The sequence below is a fragment of the Symphodus melops genome (assembly GCF_947650265.1).
Source record: "Symphodus melops genome assembly, chromosome: 5".
In the NCBI taxonomy this organism is placed as follows: Eukaryota; Metazoa; Chordata; class Actinopteri; order Labriformes; family Labridae; genus Symphodus; species Symphodus melops.
This window is the reverse complement of record NC_136695.1, coordinates 2,957,910-2,982,167: the sequence shown is the minus strand read 5'-3', so window position 1 is coordinate 2,982,167 and position 24,258 is coordinate 2,957,910. Positions and strand designations below refer to the sequence as shown.

Below are 24,258 nucleotides of genomic sequence, written 5' to 3'. Positions count from 1 at the left end.
TTCAGCTCCTGCAGTCAAAGTTGCTGCTTGGTGAGATGGATGAATGTTTGTAAGTGGAACGATTAATACTGATGGACTCTTCACATCTCATTCATCCCGACTCTGGACTGAAGACAGGGGGAGCATATCAAAACCTGTTTATAGATTCATATCACAGACGACTCATACTTGGAGTTTTCTCCACACGGCCTCCTCAAATCAAAATACTGATGTTTTTATTATTTTATTTTATTTTACACCCCGAGTGTTTAAAATGAGTACTGCAGTCTAAACTCTAATCATCACAGAGAGCTGTCTCCCCAACTCCTCTCACACAGGTCAGCATGTGGTGGACACTGTAGCTTCAGTGTTTAGCCAGCTCTGCATGTGGTGGACACTGTAGCTTCAGTGTTTAGCCAGCTCTGCATGTGGTGGACACTGTAGCTTCAGTGTTTAGCCAGCTCTGCATGTGGTGGACACTGTAGCTTCAGTGTTTAGCCAGCTCTGCATGTGGTGGACACTATAGCTTCAGTGTTTAGCCAGCTCTGCATGTGGTGGACACTGTAGCTTCAGTGTTTAGCCAGCTCTGCATGTGGTGGACACTGTAGCTTCAGTGTTTAGCCAGCTCTGCATGTGGTGGACACTGTAGCTTCAGTGTTTAGCCAGCTCTGCATGTGGTGGACACTGTAGCTTCAGTGTTTAGCCAGCTCTGCATGTGGTGGACACTGTAGCTTCAGTGTTTAGCCAGCTCTGCATGTGGTGGACACTGTAGCTTCAGTGTTTAGCCAGCTCTGCATGGGTCTGTAAAGCTTTCTGCGTTCTAACCTCTCTCCATGTTTCAAAAGCATCTCCAACATTGATCCTAGTTTGAGCAGCTTTCTGCTGCTGGAGCTTATTAGAAACATGCAGAGGCTTTTTAGCTCGGGTACAATCACTTCTATCTGAAGCAGTTCCACTGCCCGCTTCCATCGCTGCAACACCTGTTGACCTGATAACTGCTCTCATATCTGGCAAACCCAGGGGCGTCCAAAACGGGGGGGGGGTCATCATCATTAATGTGATCATCATCACAATAATTGTCACATCACATCTCTTACACTCTGACATGTAAAGGTACTTTATTGGATCACTGAAGTTTGAGCACAACGTGCTTTACTGTTTACAGATGTGTGACCACTGTATTACATTTGAAGAACACAGAACATCTTGTTAACAAACTCCATCTCCCACGCCGTTGCTCTTCACCGTGATTCGGGCGGCGTGATCGCATGTGGAAATGAGAATCCTGGAGATTTGGAGGCAATCACTGCTGCAGACACATAACAAGGTGCAATCGCTCCCCGAGAGAGGGAAAGTAAAGGACGGCGAACGGTTTAGAGCGAGGGATTGGTGCAGAGAGGGTGACAGAGTTAACGGCCCTGAGAGCTGGAGAGGTAATGGGAGGGAGGCAGGAGGAGGGGGGGGGGGGGTGACAAGGAAGAGGGGAGCTGCTGGAAGGAGGGGGAGCGAGCGGGCGAAGCAGGTAGAGCCACGAGATGAGATAAAGAAGAAATCATTCAGTCAATCAGGCCGGGCCGCGGTGCAATCATCAGATCTCATCTGTTTTCAAGAGCAATTCTGCCTTTTATTGAGCTGTTGTGCCTCAAACAGGGAGGCTGCAAAGGGAACATTAACCCCTTCAGTGCTGCATCAATGCTGCACCACACGGCCACACATTAAATATGAGTCTTTACATCATACTTCCATCTTTATTTGCAAGCAGACGGCTATAGGGAGAGGAGAAGGACCAATCCGAATCAGGCTGAGGAGTCGAACCTTCGACCAGGCAGCACGGCGAGGACGCGCTGCTGTTTAAACTAAAGCAGCGCCACATATCCATCTGTTTTTACTGGAAGCTTCTGAACTTGGATCAGAACGAGCTGTGTTGTAAATAATGAGGTCATTTATGTTCCCTCAGGATGCGTCAGAGTGTGAGGACGTTTGAAACCTCTGACGTGATATTATCGATGCCTTCAGGCTCTGACGCATGGAGGAGATGGTCGGTGGTAGTTGGACTGTCGGTGAGCCGGTGTGTCCGGCTCCGTCACTCCAGAGGAATCTCTCCTCTCTGATTGGCTGTTTGGATGTTTCCTGTAACTTGAACTCTCGACACAGGTTCATGAAAGCCCCTGGAGTCTGCTGCTGTCGTCTCCATGCTTTCACCTATTACTGCAGTTTCTCCTCCTCTTTTCTTTTTCCGCTAAAAGACAACGCAAGTGACATCTTCAACTTTCTATCAGACATTATTCTCCATCAGTGAGCTTCCTGTAAGACGAGTGGTGAGCGACAGCGCTGTGAAAATGTTCCTCTCCTATCATAACGACGGACCACAGCCTGCTTCATGCGTGGTGATTGGCTGTCAGCTGCAGTCTTTGCGATGTGTTCAAGTGCAACGTCTTGATTTAGTCATTATTGGAACAAAATGAGGCCAAAGTATTGAGACATGTTTCAGATGAGACATCAACAGAGACGCTCAGCGATAAGACGGTGAGTTCTGTGATTTACCCCGGAACATGTGTGTTAATACCTGTTCACCCCGCCGTATTGTCCTACTGACTGCTCTGCACCTGAATGCCTCGTGGATGTCTGTCGCTGTAAGCTCAATAAAGACACTCGGTACGGTGTGCGTGTGTTATTGCCCTCGGGTCACACCAACCTGTTCTGACTTTCAGTGGGTGGATATTTAGTGCTGTCACACTTGGACTTCACCCGGAGTCTCTCCTGACAGACCTCCTCGTGTGTTAGCTGAGTGAGCCGAGGAGGACGCAGCAGCATCGTCTCAGTGATGCCTTCACAGGACAGAAGAGACGTGTCCACAGGAAGACATCCACACAGACTGAAAGTTCAACGCTCACAGGAGCGTTCGGACACGTTTCAGATGCAGATATTTTGGTCCATGTTACGATATGTTACATTTCAAATAAATCTTCAATTGACAATCCGCTCATCTCCTCACATCAGTGTAAAGCCATGTGTACTGAGGCTGGAGAAATCCAATGATTTAATTCACGAGTTCTTTCGTTCCAGACGGGAGCAGAAAAGTCAGCGGGGAAGTGACGAAGCCCGCCTACGGCTGCCAGGTGACCATCCAATCAGAGCAGGAGAAACAGATGATGAAGATGTACCGCAGGGAGGAGAAGAGGGAGAGGAAGAAAGGCAAAGGAGGGGACGAAGGCGACGCCTCGGATGCTCTCATGACCTTTGACCCCAGAGAGATGAGAGCTCTGCGGTAAGAAACGCTCTCTTTGTTTTCTGTCCGTCCTCTCTGTGTTCTCTGATGTCTGAGCGGACAAGTCCAAAATGAAAACATGAAAGACAGAGATGCTGCAGCTTGTCACATTTTTCAACATGTTTCTGAAAGTTTAATTTCAGAGGATAAAAAAAAACAAAAAAGGAGCAGCGATCTGTTTAATTAAAAAGTTAGTATGGCCAAATCCAGCCCAGTGTGAAGGAACAGATTAGCAGAGAGAGGTAAGCCACTTAAGGACACACACATCTCCGTCTCTTCATTTTAATCATCCGCAGCACAATATTCCTCCTGAAGCAGAAAACACCACGGATCTCCGAGTTTGTCCCAAACAGCCGGGAGCCTCATCCAGCAGCACTGCCGTGGTGCGGTGGCCCTACAGTCCTCGTGCGGGCCACCCGGGTTCGCGTCCAACCCGCGGCAACTTTACATGCATGTCTCTCCTCACTCTCTCTCTCTCTCTCTCTCTCTCTCTCTCTCTCTCTCCACTCTCTGACTCTATCCACCGTCCTGTCCATTAAAGGCTCAAAAGCCCAAAAATAAACCTTTAAAAAACCCCAAAAAGGACGGCAGCTTTGAAGTAGAGCTGACACGAAGGACCGTTACCATTCAAGTCAGTGCCAGGAGCATTCAGCTTATTAACTCTGTCAGCCTGACTCTGCTTAATAATCTGTTGATTGTCCGCTAAAGATTCGAGTCCGGACTGTAAGTCCACTTTGTTTGATAAGTGTTGGTGTGCTGCTTCACGCACAAGCACTCAACCACACGAAGCTGACGGCTTCATGCAGGAGACAGTCCCCAATGTCTCTGCAACGTTTGGGACAGCTTCACCTCATTTATGATTTACAGGAACAGAACCTGCTCAGATACTGATTTTAAATGAATGGAATATATAGATGACAACTTCCACAGTTAACTGTTAATAAGACGTGTGTTGATATGGACTCATAATGAAGCTCATGGTTCAGAGTAGTAGTGATTTGACTGCATGTTACTTCAATTAGTTGTTTGAACTTGTTTTTAAATGTGCTTCTATGATGTTTGGATGAAATGTATTTTCATGTGCAGCACTTGGTAAAGTTGACTTGACTTCTTTCCAGCAGCTTCCTCGCCGGGTTACTTTTCCTGTTTCTAACTCCAGATGTGTTTGTCTTTCTCCTGGCAGGGAGCAGGCGCTGCTGACTGCCCGACGTGAACCCGTGTTCAGCAGAGAGCGGGTGTACGAACGCGTTCGATACCCCAACGTCTACGACTGCTACGCAGAGGCAACAAAGAGTCCCGCCTTTGTGGGAGGAGCCAGGGTGAGCGTGACACGCCCACTTTACATGTCTGCATGATTCCTAACACCTGCTAGAATTCCGATTATTAAAAAAAGAACGGGATTATTGAGAAGAGTTAATCTGTTAAGGCCCAACGAGGCAGGATTCTCTGTCTGGAACAGAAGACAGGAGGAGCGTGACTCTCTTGTTTCTACACCAGAGAAAAACAAGTGTGCAGACGTGTATAGATGTATTCTTATTCATGCATGGACATGGTCAGAACCTGCGCTCTAGGTTTGTATTTCTAAACATGAAAAAAGCAGAAGAACTCTTCAGTCGTCTTTTTCTCTGACTTTGGATGTCCTTCCAAGTTGGAGAGTGTTTTTTGAAATCCTTGCTTTGTTATTTTCCCGTCCTTGAAGTCGTTCTTGAGATCTGTGTTTTCTTATGTGTGTTTTTTTTTTCTTTCTTTGCTGTGACATTTAGCTGCTGCTTCCCGAAGGAATCCGCAGAGACAACAGTAAGATGTATGAAGAGGTGGAGATCCCGCCCAACGAACCCATGCCCATCGGCTTTGAAGAGAAGCCCGTCTACATCTCTGAACTGGACGAGGTAGGAGCCACTCTGTGTGTCTGTCTGTGTGTGTGTGTGTGTGTGTGTGTGTGTGTGTGTGTGTGTGTGTGTGCACCATGGCAGTGACATTTCTGCAGTCAGGACGGGTGAACGTGCTGCAGACAAACTACTCCCAGCGAGAAGCAGAACTACTGTGTGTTACTGTCGACAAAGGAAGTGTGGGCTTGCATCAAACTGAAGCTCACATCCCCTCTCTGCTTCATGGCTTTGATTACTGTACGTGACAGCACATCCAAACCGCTGAGCACTGGGTGCAAGGCAAAAGGAAAGTCCGCACAGTCTCATGTAATGGACTTCATGTTAACCCTGAGTAAGCTGTAATGCATCTCGACCAACAGGCTGTCTGCGTGGATCACAAACGACTGCACTTGATTTTCACTTGGGACGGTCAGACCGTGAACAAAGCTGCACAAAGAGAAGTCTTAGAGCTGCAGCCAGTATAAAAGTCAGTGCCTACTCAGATGTTGGTTTCATTACTTTCTTTCCTCTCTGCACAATCAGTCAGTATTTTCTTTCATGACTGATTATGAAAACAGAGCAGGGTGAATCCAACAGGTGACTTCCTGTGTCTCTCAGTCAGTAGTCGCTTTATAAAGAAAGTTGTTATTATTATTAGAGAGAGGTGGGACTTGATTAAAACATGATAACTAATTAACTCAGGGCTTTCTAATTAATGAATCCAAATTAATCGCATTTTAAGTGCGTCACAATATTTGCCCTAAAAAGCAACACTTGTCAATCTAAATGGATTTCAGTGGATGAATGAATGCATCCTATGTTACCTGTTTCTCAGTTTCATAAAGCTGTTGGAGCTTGTTTGAAATAGTTTTTCTGCACAGCAGCTGGAAAGTTGGATCTTATGGGCCGGCTACACTGGAAGCCTTGATGAGTAGTCGGCCCCTCCCAGAGGAGTCATCTCTTTGTTTTATATGTTTATACGTTATGTTTTACTGGACGATAGGAGAGTCAGACATTTGGGAGACAGAGAGAGTGGGGAAAGTGTCCACAGGTTGGCCTGCTTGGAGGACCACAGCCTCCGTACATGGTTATTGGTTTGTAGATCTAATCCAAACATTTACATCGATGAAGCTGGACCGTGTCAGATATTCAGAGTTTTTGTGACACTCATAGTTTGAATCCTCCTTCGCCTAAAGACATTCAGAGACTGGATCTCCGGCTTCAGATCTGATGTGCACTCCATCCACAGCAATGGCTGACTTTTCCATCTCTGCATGTCAACGTCTCATGTTGAAGTAAATCCATGTGAACACTTCCAGCGGCCCGCTGCTCTGTGCAGCTGCCAGGAGAGCGTGCGGTGCCCCGGTGTGTGTTTGCACCCTGTTATCCTCCATCTGAGTGAACAGGAGGGGACTGCAGCTGAGTGATGGTCCTCCTTAATGGAAGTGCTGTAGCTCTCAGCCGGCTGTCAGCGGGCACAATGACCCGTCAGTCTGGCTGACACCTTGACTGACAAAGCCACACTCATACCGGTGCACACACAGCGTCCAGCCTGTGGCGCTCTTCACCCGAGCGCCGACGGGCAGAGTGAAAGGGGCAGCAGGCGGGAAAAGCTCGGTCCTCGGGGACGACGTCTGGCAGGACGCTCGTCCCCCAGCCTGTCGGCTGAGACGGGCGCTCTAATCCATCATTACCGCCTCGCTAGTGAAGATGCAACAGGTCAGAAGTTTCCCGTCCTCTCCCCTCAGCCCGGCCGTTTGTTGATGAAGAAGCTCAACTATGAAAGGCGTGAAGCTCACAGGCTGCTGTAACCGCTCCCCTCTCTTAACCTTCCTGTCACTCATGCTAACGGACATCATAAAAACAAAATACATAGTACATATGTGTGTTTGACAGTGTGTGTGTGTGTGTGTGTGTGTGTGTGTGTGTGTGTGTGTGTGTGTGTGTGTGTCTCGCTGTGACAAATTGATAGACGAATGGTTTAATCACAATTACACTGTTGCTGTTGTTGTTTTCACAGTTTGTGATACTGGCTCAGGTGTGTGTGTGTGTGTGTGTGTGTGTGTGTAGTTTGAGCACTGATCTCTTTAATGCCTGTCAGTTTGAGTCCTCGTCATGGCGTTCTTTGAGGGAGGGACATTAGGCACGGGGGGTTTGTCCAGGCAGCAGCACTGTCTGTTGTCAGAGGTTTAAATTCCCCTTAAAACAAAAGAGCAGCAGAGTTGATGGATTTCTTCATTCACCTGTTTGTGCTCTAAACTTCTGCAGCTTCAGGTGAGCGTTTAGCTCCAACAGCTCAGGCTGAAATGATCCCATGTAATGTCTTCATGTTTGCAACCTTTCATCCATTATTGTTTCTTTCCCAACACGTTGGATGTTCGTGTTTCTCGTGTCTGTCGTGTTCACCATCAGACGCTCGGTGGATTTCCTTTTTTTTTGTAGCGTGTGCTTCCAGACCGGAGAGAAACTGTCCTCGCTCTCGTCTTGTGTTCATGTGGACGGAGGCCATGTTTGTTGTTCTGAAGGAGTGACAGATCGCTCTGTGTTATCTACGCAGCCTTTCGTAAATGCCTCTGATTAGTTTGCCAGGTGTCGGCGACAAACGTGTTTCTGTTTCTGATCTAAAAAAAATAATAAAAAAAAGCAACCGAAAACAAAAGCGGCTTGTGTGCAAAGGTCAAAGGTTTCAGCTTGGTGAGTTTCCTGTAGAAGGTGCGACCTGGAGCTGATCTGAGTTTAAAGTGAGTATCAGTCGTCAGCATCACTGTGTTGAGCTTTTACAGACACATTTATAACAACGTGCAAACGTGGTGGTTACCGCCCCTCTGAAGACGTGTGACCCAAACACCAAGCTGGACTGGGACAAGTCACGGAGTGTTCAGACATGCACAGATCGGTTCTGCCTCGGTTTGTTTGGCTCGTCTTTGTTGAAGACAGGCGACAGAAGCTTCTCAGTAAATGGCGTGCTGGTTGGTGGGTTTGTCATGTTCTGAGGTCTTTAATAATCGTAGCTGGTGTTTCAGTGTGAGGTGTGAATGAAACGTCCGGCTCAGGTGAGTCTTCTCATCTTCACAGTGTCTCCTGCTTTGATGTGCTTCCACTTCCTGTGTGAAGGTAAAGGTGCTAATAGCTTCTCTCTGATCGAACACCTGAAGGAAGACATGGGTGTCGTGCTCCAAGCTTCCCTCCCCCAACTCAGACGGAGAGCCAAGCTTTGTTTCCTGCTCGTTGAAACTTCTCGTGATCCTGCTGAACCATCACAGACGTCACATGTTATCACCACTGATCCAGCTCCATGGTGTGTAATAAACATGTCAGACTATCCTCCTGTGTTTGTAGCACAGGAACAGCTTATCTTCTGCTCTCTCTCCCCTCCTTCATCAGCCTGAGGCTCGCTGACGGCTAGCAGCAGCTAGCTCTGATCAGGCGCTGAATGCAGATTGAACTGAGAGTTTTCTCTGGCAGTGTTTGATCAACTGTTTGCATCATCAGCTGGACATTTCTCCCTATATTTCAAATCATTGTTGAGTTGTGTTTAGTCTGCACATTGTTATATTAACACCGTCTGATGCAGCAGTCTGTTTAGTCACTCACTTCCTGTGTGGGGATTTCCACTGACCAGGATGTGCAGCCTCTGTGCAGCTGTGAGGGTCTTTCAGGTACCATCTGCTTTCACCAGGTGGACTTCAGGCTCCTGCTTCCATCCCGTACGGGAGTCGACAGTCTCCAATCAAAACTCCACACGGTTCACTTAATCAACAGTTCAGCTGTGGTTTCTTTAAAGGCAGGATTTTGACCTGAAGAGGCGCCAGCCTGGTCCATGCAGCGTGCACATGCAAAGCTGCCTCCAGCTGCAGACAGTGAACGGTGGCAAATGTTTTAGTCACACAAGCCCAGTGTACAGAGGCTGAAGGCCGGGCACTCATCCAGCCTGTGTCTCCTTCCCTGCACGTCATGGCTCGATCATCCTGTCTCTAATAAAAGCACAAAAGTCCCAAAACAACAACTGGTGCATGTCTGAGAGCTTCATGTGAACTCCTCACCTCCATCAATTCACTTTTGGAAAGTGCTTGTGTGTTGATTTTTACTCCAGCTAGATAGAAGAGTGATGATGCAAAATAAATAATCCTCGAACAGTTGAGCATCGTTCGACTCTCTGACGTAATCGTGCTGATAAAGAAGTTTCTGGAACATTTGAACGTGTTAGGTGTTCCATTCAGCGGGATAGAGGAAGGATTTGAGACGCTCTCTCGGGAGCTCATTTCAGCTCCCGGAGAATTAGAGAACATCACAGGAGGATGTTTTTGGATTCTGCATCGTTGACAGTTTTCCGATGCTGCTGATCAGTTTATGAGCTGGTTGATTCTCTCCCAGCTTCTCCGACAAACACTGGAACAGAAACGATGTGAAGAGCAGAATAAATAAATTTCTCACTTTCTCGAAGACTCTTCTCGTTTTTCCCCTCTCTCTCTCTCTCTCTCTCTCCCTCTCCCTCTCCCTCTCCCTCTCCCTCTCTCTCTCCCTCTCCCTCTCTCTCTCTCTCTCTCTCTCTCTCTCTCTCTCTCTCTCCCCCTCTCCCCCTCTCCCTCTCCCTCTCCCTCTCCCTCTCTCTCTCTCTCTCTCTCTCTCTCTCTCTCTCTCTCTCTCTGAGACTTTCTCTGCAGCTTGCGAGCAGTTTTTCCTTCATCTTTGAAGTCTCGCTGTAACTGATATAGATTGATATGGAACTTCTGTCTGCAGCTGAGCGATGTGAATTAGCCTGAGTCAGGCGGTGGCTCTATTCATTAACTTAAGCCTGGGCAACTGTGGAACAAAGTGCCTCAGTCCTCTGAAGCGTAGACACACAATGCCTAATAAGTCTTTACGTGCTATTAGACTTTTCAGCCTGCCTTTCAAAGCTTTCGTGACGCCCCCCTCCCCTCCTCCGCGTCCCGTTTACACTGAGTGCCGATTGTCATTTATTGAAAGCTGTAATGGGAAACAGGGCTGTGCGAGCCTCGCTACGCCTTTAATAGCTCTGTGAAACATTAAAAGTGGGGAATTTATTAGGCTGCTTTTTAACTAATGAATCAAGGCCTGGGCTTCCTGCTCTTGGCACCGTGGTAAAAGCCTTCCTAATTTATCTGAATAAATATGTTACTCAGTGTGTTGTGAGTGAGAGCAAGTGCCACTCTTTAGTAGAACAGATGGAGCAAACACAGACAGGAAGTAACGCTGATGCACCTCACACCACTGACAGCTCAACGGACACGGCAGCTCAAATCATGTCCAGAGTTTCTATCAAGTGCTAATTGATAGAAATCCACTCGAGCTGCTAATACATTCGGAGAAATGACACATTAGCAGAGGGGAGCGGCCTGCAGGGCGAGGGGATTCATGCAGAAAACCATGAGGGGGGGGATAAGTAATGAAGGACTACTTTCTACCAATTTGTGCAGTTTATCTTAATGCTGCTTGACTCTTACGACTTTACAATCTCATGATTTTCGACTCTGCGTTGTTAATCTTTCACTCACTCAAGTCATTGTGTCGAATAAAGTCGCTCTGATTTCACTTTTACCTCCTGTGTATTGCTCACATTTCTTCTTTCTGTGATGCACATCTGAAAATGTCCCAGAAATCTCCTTGAATCTTGACACACAACGCTCAAACGTGAAGCTTTCAAATGGAAACCAATTTGCAATGTTTTGGGCACCAGTAGCCTAACGGAAACCTGTTGCTCCTTTTACGCATGTTGTTTCCCGCTCAGACAGAAGGTAAGACGAAAAGAAGATTTGTCTTAGACTTACTGTCTTAGACTTTAAATTAATTTTAAAAAAGTGTCTTAAATGACAGAACTGTAGATAAAACGATGTGCCCTCAATGGGCCATGTAAACAAAAGTCAGTTCTCAGAGGTTTCACATATTGCATCCACTTTGTCCACTATGATCAGAACATTTCTAGTAGTCCTTTAAAGGTCACATGATCTCCTCCTCTGCAGGTGAAATCAGTGTCAGAGCTCCTCTTCATCATGTGTGTGAAGTGTGTTGTTGTAAATCCACTCTGATCCTGTATTTGATCATGTCTATAAACCCCTCTATTTCAGCCCTGCTCAGAACAGGCTGTTTCTGTGTCTGTAGCTTTAAATATGTAAATGAGCTGTGTCTGACCACGCCCCCTCTCTGGAAGGGCTCGGGTGTACTCGCTGCTTTCTGGCTCCATGTCCTATTGTTCACGGTGAGAAGGCAGACTCAGAGGGCAGAACAAACACCTAGCTGTGGGAGTGTCACCCACCTGGGGGAGGGGCTACTGCCCTTTGTGATGTCATGAAGGGAAAATCTCCAAACGGCCTGTTTGAGCACACATTTTCTGAAAAGTAGAGCAGGCAGAAGACGGAGAGGATGGACTTTTTTTCATTAATGGGGAGTTTATAAACAGAGTAGACAGATATTAGTGTTAGAGTTGTTTTTGCATCATTTGTGACTTTTAATTTTCTGTTAAATTGACTTCTACATATATTTACATATATATATATATATATATATATATTTCTATTCTCAAACCAATCATCACTATTTGATGCTACTTTTCCTTTTTATGCATTAAGCTTCTGGCACAGGGCGACACTTCCAGTTGGGTTGTTTCACATTAAAAGCCCAGCAGGATATGGAGCGATGTTGCCCTTTCAGTCTTTATAGAAAGCTTTTAAATTGAAGCATCTGTGCATGAAGAGATGAGTTAAAGCGCTGTAGGTGCACTTAATTTGTGAGCGAGATCAGAGAAGATCATTATTTAACTTGGTGCTAGGAAAAAGTTCAGCTGACTTTCTGCTGATAGTTGGGTGCAGAAAAGTTTAAGATTCAAGCTGTGGATCTCCTGTTGCTGCACGGAGCAGAGTTAACCCAGGCGCTCTGAGTTCTGCTGACTTTGGAGCTATCAGATGATGGCTTCAGAGTTTTCCTTTTAACACTTTGCCCTATCACACAGTCTGCTCAAAAACCATTTTGAAGTCAAAACAAACCACACAGAGACCGCACACGCAAACAGAAAGGTGCCAGGACCAAATCTCTGTTTCCTCAAATGTCAGTAAAACTCTGAACTCATGTTTCTTATGGAAAACGTGAATGAGATACTTTGAGCTTTCATCCAGGAGGTGTCAGAAAGTTGATGTGGAAGTTCGGATCCAGGATTGTATTGACCATCTGCTGTCCGGGAAAGATCACATGATTTACATCTGTGAAAAAAACAAATCAAAGACCCACTGAGATCTTTCTTCTAGTTTTGTTCTTTAGCTCTGTGATTCAAAGTGTCCAACAGTGGTATGTGTGTCTGTTCACCCGTCTGAAGCCTAAACAGTTCGACTTGAAGATCGTAGGCCAATAGCATCGCCTCGGATCCTGACCACGCTCTGAACACAGAACTGTTACCATCAAACCGGAGTTACAGGGTCCCACGTTTTAAGACGGTCAAACAAACAAAACATGAAACAATCCCTGAGCAAAGCAAGCTGAAGACGTGTTTGAATGTTCGTTTGGTGTTTGAATGTTGTGTCAAATGACTCCGATCTTTCTTTCTTTGTATCTTGTCTTGATTTTTATGTTGCAAATTAGTGCCGGACAATTCATCAAAGTTAGAAATCAGAACAATTACGTAGTCTGAAAATATTGGCAGTTTGGAACAATCCAGTATAATGATTTTGATTGTTGAAGTTAAAGTCAACAGTTTGAAAATCTGCCAATGAAAGGGATAGATGGCTGTTTCCATTTTTTGTTCATATGGAAGTTTCAACAACACACCTAGTTTATGCTAACATCTTCATGACACATGTTTAAAATGTCTGATGGAAGATGTAGTGGACTGATTTATGGTTTAAATACTGCAGTCTAATCATCACAGAGAGCTGTCTGGCTCCGCCCCCTCCTCTCACACAGGTCAGCATGTGGTGGACACTGTAGCTTCAGTGTTTAGCCAGCTCTGCATGTGGTGGACACTGTAGCTTCAGTGTTTAGCCAGCTCTGTATGTGGTGCACACTGTAGCTTCAGTGTTTAGCCAGCTCTGCATGTGGTGCACACTGTAGCTTCAGTGTTTAGCCAGCTCTGCATGTGGTGGACACTTTAGCTGCAGTGTTTAGCCAGCTCTGCATGTGGTGGACACTTTAGCTGCAGTGTTTAGCCAGCTCTGCATGTGGTGCACACTGTAGCTTCAGTGTTTAGCCAGCTCTGCATGTGGTGCACACTGTAGCTTCAGTGTTTAGCCAGCTCTGCATGTGGTGGACACTGTAGCTGCAGTGTTTAGCCAGCTCTGCATGTGGTGGACACTGTAGCTTCAGTGTTTAGCCAGCTCTGCATGTGGTGGACACTGTAGCTTCAGTGTTTAGCCAGCTCTGCATGTGGTGGACACTGTAGCTTCAGTGTTTAGCCAGCTCTGCATGTGGTGGACACTGTAGCTTCAGTGTTTAGCCAGCTCTGCATGTGGTGGACACTGTAGCTTCAGTGTTTAGCCAGCTCTGCATGGGTCTGTAAAGCTTTCTGCGTTCTAACCTCTCTCCATGTTTCAAAAGCATCTCCAACATTGATCCTAGTTTGAGCAGCTTTCTGCTGCTGGAGCTTATTAGAAACATGCAGAGGCTTTTTAGCTCGGGTACAATCACTTCTATCTGAAGCAGGTCCACTGCCCGCTTCCATCGCTGCAACACCTGTTCACCTGATAACTGCTCTCATATCTGGCAAACCCAGGGGCGTCCAAAACGGCCTTCAAAGCCCCGCCTACCTTCTCTGGTCCAAACAAATCCAGAGCATTCAGGAGCAGAATCTCACTATAGTGAGGTCACTTTATCGTTTCAGTCACTACACATTTTACTGACTGCTCCTTTAATCTTTAGCTGGTGTAAACAGGTGAGCAGGCCTGGTACTGCTGTCTCCCTCCAATGCTCCACCATCAGCATCCTCTGAGTCTCCTGGATGTTGACAGCTTGCCCTCTTCCTCCCTGTGCAGAAAGCAGACAGTGTCCAAGCATTCAAAATGAGGCAGAACTGAACAGCCCTCCATCCATAATTAATCCACCTTGATTGCATTTCCTAATCCAGTTTTGATGTGTTTCCCCCGCAGCACACAACTGTGCCTCTCTGTGTTTTCTTACACTTCATAAGCTGCCAGTCTTTAAGGCATCTATGAAGGACTCCAGGGTTCGAGACTTTTACAATCCAGTCTGATGGAGTCGCAGAACTCCCAGAAATCACTTGAAATAAACATCCTAGTGTGTCAGACAGGAGAAGAGATGAGTGAATAACGCTGCTGTCTGTATGAACTGTCTGCAAATAGTTAATGTAATGAAGTGAGACTTCAAACATGTTCGAGGCTATTATTTGTAAGCCTCTTCCAAATTCCCCCTAATGACATTGAAACGCTCTTTAAGTCTTTAAACGTTTCGCCAGGCTGCTGAAAGTTTTTAGAAACGCGTCTTTGATGATTCTTTAAACATCAAGAGGAACACAGTGCACGCACAAACCACCAGGCTTCTGTGCGCTCTTGAAGAATAAACACAATCCAGTCCGTGGGTTTGGGCGGGATCGGGGGTTAAGAGTTCTGGTATTTGTTGTTTTCTGTTGCTTGTGAATGTATTAAAACGATGAAAAACAAACATTTATATTTTTTTTGCGTGACCCTCTTTCTTGTACAGTATAACGATAGAAACGTTTAATGTGCTCTGCGTTGTATTTGAGTATATAATAAGGTGTTCCACTAATCCATTCCCTGTATAATGAGCTGATATAGATCACAGCTTCAGTCTGATGTTAATAACACAAAGATGGCCGTGCGGGTTGTCTCCTGTCTGTTGGAGGTTTTGGAGCTTTAATACTGTTGATGCTTTTTCACCAGGTACATCTGTGTGAAGTGATGGATTACCTCACTCTCTGCTATCTCCCCCCCACCCCCCCTCCCCCCAAATCCTGCTGCTGCTGTTTTGTAGGGAAATGAATGGTGGTCCTGTTTGCTGCGTCTCACTCAGTCGGAGCCCACCGTGCATCTGCTGCTGAGGCGTTTGTGTGTGTGCACGAGTGTGCTCAGCATGCACGAGGATCCTCAGGACGGGCTCTGGGATTCATTCTGCATATATTTGTGTGTGTGTGTGGGGGTGTGTTTGGCCAGGTCATTTAGCACTCTGCATGCAGGCTTGGAGCAGGCTGATAAGCTGTTAGCAAAAACTGGCAATTAAAAGTTGATCAGGCTGTCAATTCAAATGGAATGAAATGGAACCAGAAAGTAATTAAAAGGATGGCATGAAAATGACAACAATTATATCTCTTAGCTTCCCATTACTGATGCACAGAGGAATTTAATTAGTTTAGTAGCTTATAAAGTGACTCATACAGTAAACACACAATAATAACACAATCCAACTGCCACCAAAAAAAACCAGTCTGTGGCCATCGCCGCTTCTCTATTAAACCTATACACTGGGATCCCTCTGAATGTGGACCACACTGGTGTCCAATTAGTGTGTTTTAAGTGGCTGCTGGATTGGCAGGGTATTCCCAGTCCTCCCAGTTTGCCCATATGGCCGTAGGCTGTGTATCCACTGTGTTAATGAGCCTGTCAGTTTCCATCCCACTCAGCGCTCGCCCAAGATTGGCCGATAGGCTCCTTCTCATGCGTGTATACTGAAACATAGCCTCAGTGTTTCTCTCTCCGTTTACAGCCGCAGATTGTTCCTCTTCTGACCGGTTTCATGATAAGTCCTGAAAAATGTTTGGAGTCCTGCTGCAGCCAGCTGGGATTGAAAGATTGGTTCTGACCGGACTCCAACAGCTGCTCTCATTACAAACTTTATTTAACCCGGCTGCTGAGAGCATGACCACAGATGTGTGTGTGTGGTGGTCTATTATCCAGCAGAGCTTCTACTCTGCCTTTTATAAGCCTTGGATGTCTTTTCAGCTGAGAAGTGGAGCCAGGATCATTTAGCTGCAATAATGAGCATCAATTAGCAATAAAACAACTTGTTGGTTGTGATGACTGGCCTCTGTTTGGGTTGATTTTGGGTGGCTGGCTTCACTGACTTGACTGTTACTGGAGTGGATTAATATGTAGAAAAAAGAGAACGAGTGGATTCTTTCTTTGAACTAATCCTTTAACACGTCTTTGAAATCAGTTTTAGCTGAAGTGTTGACGCTGGTTCTGTCAGATTATTGGCTCACAGCCTGCCTGTTAGTTTTAGTGACTCTTGGTGAGTGAAATATCATCATCAGCTGATAGAAAGAGTCAAAGCTTTGGAGATGATGAGTGAAGAGGATGCTGTTCTTCAGGACATGTTTCCTGTCGATTTGACCTCAAATCAACATCACGATTAATGAAACATTTTAACTCCATCAATGAACAATTGATTCATTCTTTCTTTCTTTCATTTATTTTTGGGCTATTTTTGCGCCTTTATTGGAGAGATAGGAAAGTGGACAGAGATGGAAATAAGGGAGAGAGAGAGAGAGTGAGGATCGACATGTGGTAAAAGAGCCACAGGCCGGATTCGAACCCGGCGCCGCACACGTTGAGGACTGTAGACTTGCGCACACTACCCACTGCACCATCAGCGCCCCATGAATGATTATTTCACTGGGATATTGTTTGTTGTTGTTTATTGAAAATTCAAACCCAAACCCTAAAACATCATATTTTATTTTGAAAGAGGAAATGAACTATTCTCAAACAGTAGAAAATGAATAATTTTCTGTGTGTCCTTTTGACTTTTTTTTTGATTCACTGTCGTCTCCCCTTAAGACAAAATGACGATGCTTCCATGTTGCGGATTGGACGTGTCGTCACGTGACTCTGCCATGATAATAATTCAAACTATCGACATGGGCATGTTGAGGTGTGTTAGAGGTTCTGAATGTCGGCTTCGATTAATTTTTTGGATTCATTTCCCGGCCCGAGTGTCTAACGGCGGTCGCCATTTTTATAACGTTTTTGCATTTTGTATGTTGGAGATGCTTTTGAAACATGGAGAGAGGTTAGAACGCAGAAAGCTTTACAGACCCATGCAGAGCTGGCTAAACACTGAAGCTACAGTGTCCACCACATGCAGAGCTGGCTAAACACTGAAGCTACAGTGTCCACCACATGCAGAGCTGGCTAAACACTGAAGCTACAGTGTCCACCACATGTGTGAGCTGCGTGAGCATCCACTCTAGAGAGGAGGGGGCGGGGCCAAAGAACTCTGTGATGTTTAGAATTTGATTTGATCAGCGTTACATATGACTCCTTTAATGCTAACCTGCAACATCAAAGAAGTTTAAATGTAGTAAAAGTTTTGAGCTCAGTGTCACCGGGACAATCTCTGTCTTCATCAAGGCCCAGTTGGACCTGTATACTGTGTATTAACAGCTGCATGATGTCCATTGCAGTACAGTAAGTACCTCGGCAACAACACTGCCATCACACCCTGGAGACAGGTTTTGGCAGGCACAGCTGGATCTCCGATTGGAAGATGTGTGTGCATACATTAACATAAGAATGAAGCCAGAGAGCTTTAAAAGAGAGAATAAAAAAAACCCACTGAAGATTTCCAAAGATCATTAAGTGATGGCAAATTTCTATTTACAACATGTGTGCTTTACCTCAAGGTGAATACTGGGGCTAGGCATACATTAGCATGAATTAGCATGTTTAAGGAGTGTGGGGAACGCCAGCTTTTGGTACCAAACAGACAAAGTCGATAAATCAAAACGAGGGCCAGCCGCTCAAGTGATTGTTGTGCCTCTCTGGTCACCGCCGAGACACGGGAACGAGTGTGCAGAGGCTCCGCGAAAAGAGGGTGAAGCTCAGCGGGCCATGATTCCAAAATGAATATTTATAAGTGGGAGCTTGGTGGACTGCGCCTTCGGGGAAATAATTGGGTAGACAGGAAGAGACTGGAGCTGCCGTCTCAGTTCAGAGAGAGAGTAGAAGAAGTCATCGCAGTCATTACGGAGAGGATGCACTTCAGTAACATCTATACTGCACCTTCAGCTCGGGGAGTTTGTCATTTATTAAAAACGCCGAGCCGAATGTTGAGGTTGTCGTCGACACACGGAGGTATAAATACATGAAATCAGGCTCTAATCGCACAGGTTTACTGTTACCTGGGGACCTCTGGTAATCTGTAACGACGGCTCACGATCTCTGTGTTTCTTTATCCCGTGTGAAAACATCATAAGAGTGTACCGCCCGAATTTCAGCACACGCAGAGTTCCTCTGGGGATCGTAGTCCTGTCCGAATCTGCATCTCAGTCCAGCAGGCTCATCTGGCCACACAGTGTGAATACATCATTTTATAAACAGTATGCTCGTTGTTAGGTTGGAAGTGTAGCACATGTGTGGACGGAGCTTCAGCAGGCCCCCCCTCTCCCCCCCCCCAGAGACAAAGTGTTTAACATACATCTCCTGAGTGTTTTCAAGTCAACTTCAGGCCTCACTGATCCCGCGGGACTGCAGCCGCTCCACACACTGACGCTAAGGGATGATCCCTGAATTACCTGAGGGTCCCTCAGGTGATCCTGTCATTTATCATACATGTGAAGAAACAACGTTTTTTTAACCGGTGGTGGATATCTGTCTCAGTAAGCAGTTTGCATGTAACCCAAACTAGCTAAACTATCATCAGACGCTGTGCTGAGCTAATCGGAAGCCCCCATTAAGCACCGAGCTGAAACCACCGCTTCCATTCACTCCTCCCAGCGTAAGTGGACTTTGATAAAGTTGCTCTTTGATGCATTAATAACTTCTTCCTCCCGCCCGGGCCAACTTCCGAAAAGGCACCCAGCATATCCTCGCCTGACACGCACTCTTTAATTATTTCTTTCTCTGAGTGTCGGAGCGAAACGAGGGGAAGGGGAAAGTGATGACATACAGTAGCTCTAATGAACGCCTGAATAAATAATGGTGCTGTCGAAGCTGGAGGCGGCTTGGAGCAGCCTCACTGTGCGAGGACAGGAAGCTGAGAGAACACCTGGAGCCACACTGACCTCTGCAGTGGGAGAGTCCGCTGCAGCTTCCTCTGTGCGGGAATGATGAAGGAGCCAGGGTCAGAGCTGCTGCTCGGATTCAAGAAAACACCACGCAAGAGAAGAAATCCATCTTAAGATTAAAGTCCACATGTTGAGAAATAATTTGAGAATAAAAAATAAATACATTTAGAGGATTTATTTCTTTATTTTGAGTGCAAGTTGATGAAATAGACAGCCAGCATTGATTCCATGTTGATCTATTTAGTATAGAGAGATAAGCGTTCATTCAACTCACGATATGATTCTCTCTACGATTCATCTATCTGACAGACTTTATAAATAATAAAAGGTCAAAGTAACATCCACTGCACTCACCGGGTTCCACCTGTGGATGGTCACACACAGACGAGTCACGCTCTCGAACCCACCGAACAACCAAAGAGTCACAAGACGGACAGAGCACTCACTCGCACACAAACCCAGACGTCCTCCACAAAATCCCAAACTCCAGGACACACTACAGCGTCACGCCGTGTTCCGTTTGGAGCCGTATTCATGTGTGTCACTGATTGTTGTGGATACACGGCGCTGATCTATTCTTCCCCCGTGCCATGAAGAGAAGCACATCACATTGGTTTTCCTCGCTCTTTCACTATGTTGTTTTTTTTTTGACCGTGCACATTTTGTTCCACAGTGAAATGATTCACCTGAGCAGCAGCTGGATGTTTTCACTCTTCTGAGTGTGTGTGTAGCAGTGTTTACGCCTGTGTGTGTGTGTGTATGTGTGCAGTACCAATTGTCCTTCTCTCTGGCTGTTTCTCTACTTATCAGAGGCAGTGTGAGATTGAGGGCCATCACCCGCACTCTGTTGCCATAGTGAACACAGACGGAGGGCATCTTGAGTGACAGCTGATCCCACCACACACATTTTCTCCTGCTCGATGCTTCCTTATGCTCCACTTTCTGTGCAGTCACCTCTAACACAGACACTCAGTCACTGACACGGGGAACTGATCGGCTGTCTCGTCGCATGTCACCACACTGGATCCAGGACTGCGGGGCTCTGCAGTGCAGTCTTCTCTGAGTCAAACACAGTCACACGCTGGGCTGTCATGATCCTCCAAATCCACCCTGTGATCCACACACACTTTCTATTTACTCAGTCTACATGCATGAGATGTTTGTACTCGTATTATAAGTCGAATAATAGTCCAGATTTGAAACGTACTTTTTAAATCTGTGGATTTTTCAAGCATTCTGATAATATAATTATCTTGTGTTGTTCTCTGTCAGCTGGACGTCTGCAGATATGTTGAGACACATCAGGTGGGCGTGCACGCTGTCGCTTCACTCATATCAAGCGTCTTTCTTTGCTTCCTTTTCTTTGGATCTGTTTAGATCGGTCAGCTGGTGTTTCAGGGGATGAAGCGTCTGAACAGGATCCAGTCTCTGGTGTTTGAGACGGCCTACAACACCAACGAAAACCTCCTCATCTGTGCTCCGACCGGCGCCGGCAAGACCAACATCGCCATGCTGACCGTCCTGCACGAGATCCGCCAGCACCTGCAGCCCGGCGGCGTCATCAAGAAGGACGAGTTCAAGGTGTGACTGCTTGGCTTTATACCTGGACTCACTGTTTCCTCACAGAGAGCCATTTTCCATCTAAAGGAAGGGACCTACTTCATTTCAAAATAAAAGCACACAGCAAGTAAACTCAGCTTAAATAATAAAAAAAAGAGCCTACACTGTTAATAACAATAATTAACAATAATAACATGAACTGTAAAGAGCTAGCAGCAGAGGCGCCAGCAATTAACTGTAATTTTACAGTACTCATACTAACTAACGGGCTAACCAATGAGAGCGAGGAGACCAGGAAGTGCTATCAACAAGGTGCTGCATATTTTTATAGCTCACAAAAAATAATGAATGTGTAGTCATTTTTCCATCTAAAGGCAGGGCCTTACTCTATTTCAAAATAAAAGCACACAGCAAGTAAAGTACTCTCAGCTTAAGAAGTAAAGCTATTTATGTTTTTTAAACAGGAAATAATGGAACTTCGAATAACAATTAACTAAAAATTTTTGATTAATTCAAATGTAAGAAAAAGAAAAAAAATCTATTGTTAGTTGTAATGTAAACTTAATTTTATCCGACTTCACCAGGTTACATAACTCTCCCAGTAAACGTATGAATGTATTTCCTGTATCCTCGATTATTTTGGGATATAATTTACTGAGGAAGTTTTATATAGAATCATCAATAGTCTACTCTCAGTGTTTTCCTCACTTCAGTGTCCTATTGTGACTCACATAAATAATTTAGACTTTCAAAAGGCTTTCATGTTGGCTTACACACACACACACACACACACACACACACACACACACACACACACACACACACACACACACACACACACACACACACACACACACACACACAGTGGCAGCCAGTGACAGTGGACACTTTTCATACATCACCATTAAACTTCAGCCCGTGCAGGTGGCTGGCGTCATATTTCTCAATAAATTGTGATTTGTGCAGGTTGCCAGGGAACAAATGATCCCGCCTGTGTTTGTTCATTTATCACCACAGTGTCCTTCCAGTCCCACTCTGCTGTACTGCCTCCCCCTCTCCTCCCCAACCACACCTCCATCCTCTACACCCCCCTATCTGTTCTCCGTCCCATTCATCTCCTTACCCCTCCTCCTCTGTCTCTGCAGATCGTATACGTGGCTCCGATGAAGGCCTTGGCAGCTGAGATGACTAATTACTTCAGTAAGCGTTTGGAGCCACTGGGCATCACTGTTAAAGAACTCACTGGAGACATGCAGCTAACCAAAGGAGAGATCCTGCGAACACAGGTACACACACACACACACACACACACTCACGCCTGCACACATGAGTCGGTTATGTCTCCAAATAATAGCTCAAACTAAGAGCACATAAAGTATTCTCTCCTCTGCTGCTCTTGTGCAGCGTGTTCTCTAGCACCCCCATGTGGATTGAAGTATGACATGTATTAAAGGGTGCATCGTCATTCATCTTCTAAGTGCATCAGTAACAATTAAGTGTCCACAGACGTACCTTAACCACACGTCTCAGTTAAACTTGCTTTTAACCAGAGTTGAAGCGAATGATGACTCTAAATGTAATGTTGACAAGAGAGGAAGATGGAGAGTGAGAAGCAGACTTAAATACTGAGGTCAGGTGCATGACATCAAATTAGGTGGCTCCGCCCCTTTCTAGCTGAAAGCAACAGGATGAGTGCTGACACAGTCAGGGGAGTGATGTCAACATACCACCATGATAGTCTTTGCAGGCAGTGATGTTTTCATTCACTGTCTCATATTCTACTTTGTACTTTAAAGTAAGAATGTGCGACATGTTCCTCATCAGTAATCATGACTCATCAGTGTGTCCTGTGTAAATGAGTCCTGACTGTTTATAGGGAGGGAGAAGCTGGAGTCCTGCTGGCTGTGTTGTGTAGTCAGAGCTGTGTTTACATGGACGGGACGGCCGGCTCCTCCCCTTGTGTATAAAAACTGTTTGAGTCAAGAAGAAGAAAATTCTCACTGATTATTTGGATGAAGAGTTTATGAAGCTACTAGCTAACTTAAGAGCGCTAACATTAGCATGCTAACACTACAAGGCAGGACACACAGGTGATTGCAGTTTAAGCCAAGGACAATTTTGGAGGTTGTGTCACCTCATGTGAGATATGAACTTTCTTATGCTGCTTTTTATCTTCAGTTTGTGCAGCTGGTTGCTGTCGATGACATTCTGCACTCGTTTAAACGCTTCGATAAAGTCATCATACATGACGAACAGCACAAGCAAGGATTCTAGAGAGGAGGAAACAACATCAGGAAGTGCAAACGAACAGATTTAAGTGTGATCGGACGCACAGGTGCTGACAGGAAGTGACCAGAGGCAGAGCGCAACAGGTGTTCATAAAGAGCTGGGTCTTTAGCTTTTCCTTAAAGGTGCAAACGGACTCTGCAGATCTAACGGTCGTTCGTTCTACCACCGGGGGGCGACAGAGGAGAAGAGACGAGTTAGAGACTTAGGAACCTGTTGGGAAGGTCGGATCAGAAGTCTTTCATTGGCTGATGGTAGCGAGCGGGAGGAAGTGCAGACCTCAATGAGAGTTTACTCTTTCTTAAATTCACGCTGGAGGTTTTCAGGTTTCTTAGCCTCCGGAACGTTCTGTTCTGTATCCTGTTTTAAATCTGTAATCTAAAGGATCCTGGCTGAGTCACGGTCAAGCTTCAGAAGCATTTCTTCCTTATAATACACCTTTACAGTGTGGTTGTAAGTAAGTAAAGCTTTATTTATGTTGCACTTTTTAAAACAACATGTCACAAAGTGCTTAGCACAACAAGGGTTTGAATCCGACCTACGTCATCCCCACAACCTTTCCTGTCCTGTTCAAAAAAAAGAAGGAAGACAGCTGTGTGAAAAACATACAGAAAGGTTTAGACACAGTGTCAGGATGAGCAGCTTGATGTCACAGTCATGTAGACTGTCCCGGGTGTAGAGGTAAGACCTCTTCACCCTCCAGCACACATGCAAAGTGTTCGATGGGATCACCTGTCAGCCGCCTCGCTCGTCCCTGTGGGATGCTCGGAGCAGCAGGTGAGAAACGCAGGCAGACACATTCTGCAGAACTCCTGATGGATCACTCAAGGTTTCGTCTTTAAAGCAGCACTTCTGTCTGCACCTAGTAGTAGTTACCATGGAGACGGCGTAGTAAAGACGGAGGAACAGTGTGTGTGGTGATGACGCTTACACCAGAGTAAAAGAGAGAGAGAGGAGATTTGATCTGCGTGGATCTAATGTTTGTAAAAGGCACTGACGCGTTTCCTCTCGGGGAATCATGAAGTACGTTTTCTTCGTCTGGCCGGCGTCATGACCAGGAGGCCGTCCTGCTGAGCCTCAGCAGCGCCCCCTACTGATCAAACCAGGCGACTCAATCCAACGCAACAAGCTGCCCGGCTGCTTCGAGGACTTCCGAGAGAATGTGTGAAGCACCTCACCAGCAGACGACGGACAAAGACTACTACAGCGGCAATAAGACGGTCACAAAACCCAAACACAACAGTAACAGGACTCAAGCTCTCTTTGCAAAACTGCTTTCTAGAGCTGACAGTGTATGCAAATGACAGTATGCAAAT

At 45.8% G+C, this 24,258-nt stretch overlaps 1 protein-coding gene across 2 annotated transcripts in view; it reads left to right on the top strand.

Moving 5' to 3' along the window:
* Positions 1-24,258, top strand: part of ascc3 (activating signal cointegrator 1 complex subunit 3) — an 82,331-nt gene that overhangs the window by 16,871 nt on the left and 41,202 nt on the right. For both annotated transcript variants that reach the window (XM_079343479.1, XM_079343480.1), the window contains exons 6-10: positions 3,046-3,247; positions 4,431-4,566; positions 5,011-5,136; positions 20,474-20,677; positions 21,802-21,942. In XM_079343479.1, the coding sequence (XP_079199605.1) occupies positions 3,046-3,247; positions 4,431-4,566; positions 5,011-5,136; positions 20,474-20,677; positions 21,802-21,942 (809 nt within the window). The remainder of the gene's footprint in view (positions 1-3,045; positions 3,248-4,430; positions 4,567-5,010; positions 5,137-20,473; positions 20,678-21,801; positions 21,943-24,258) is intronic.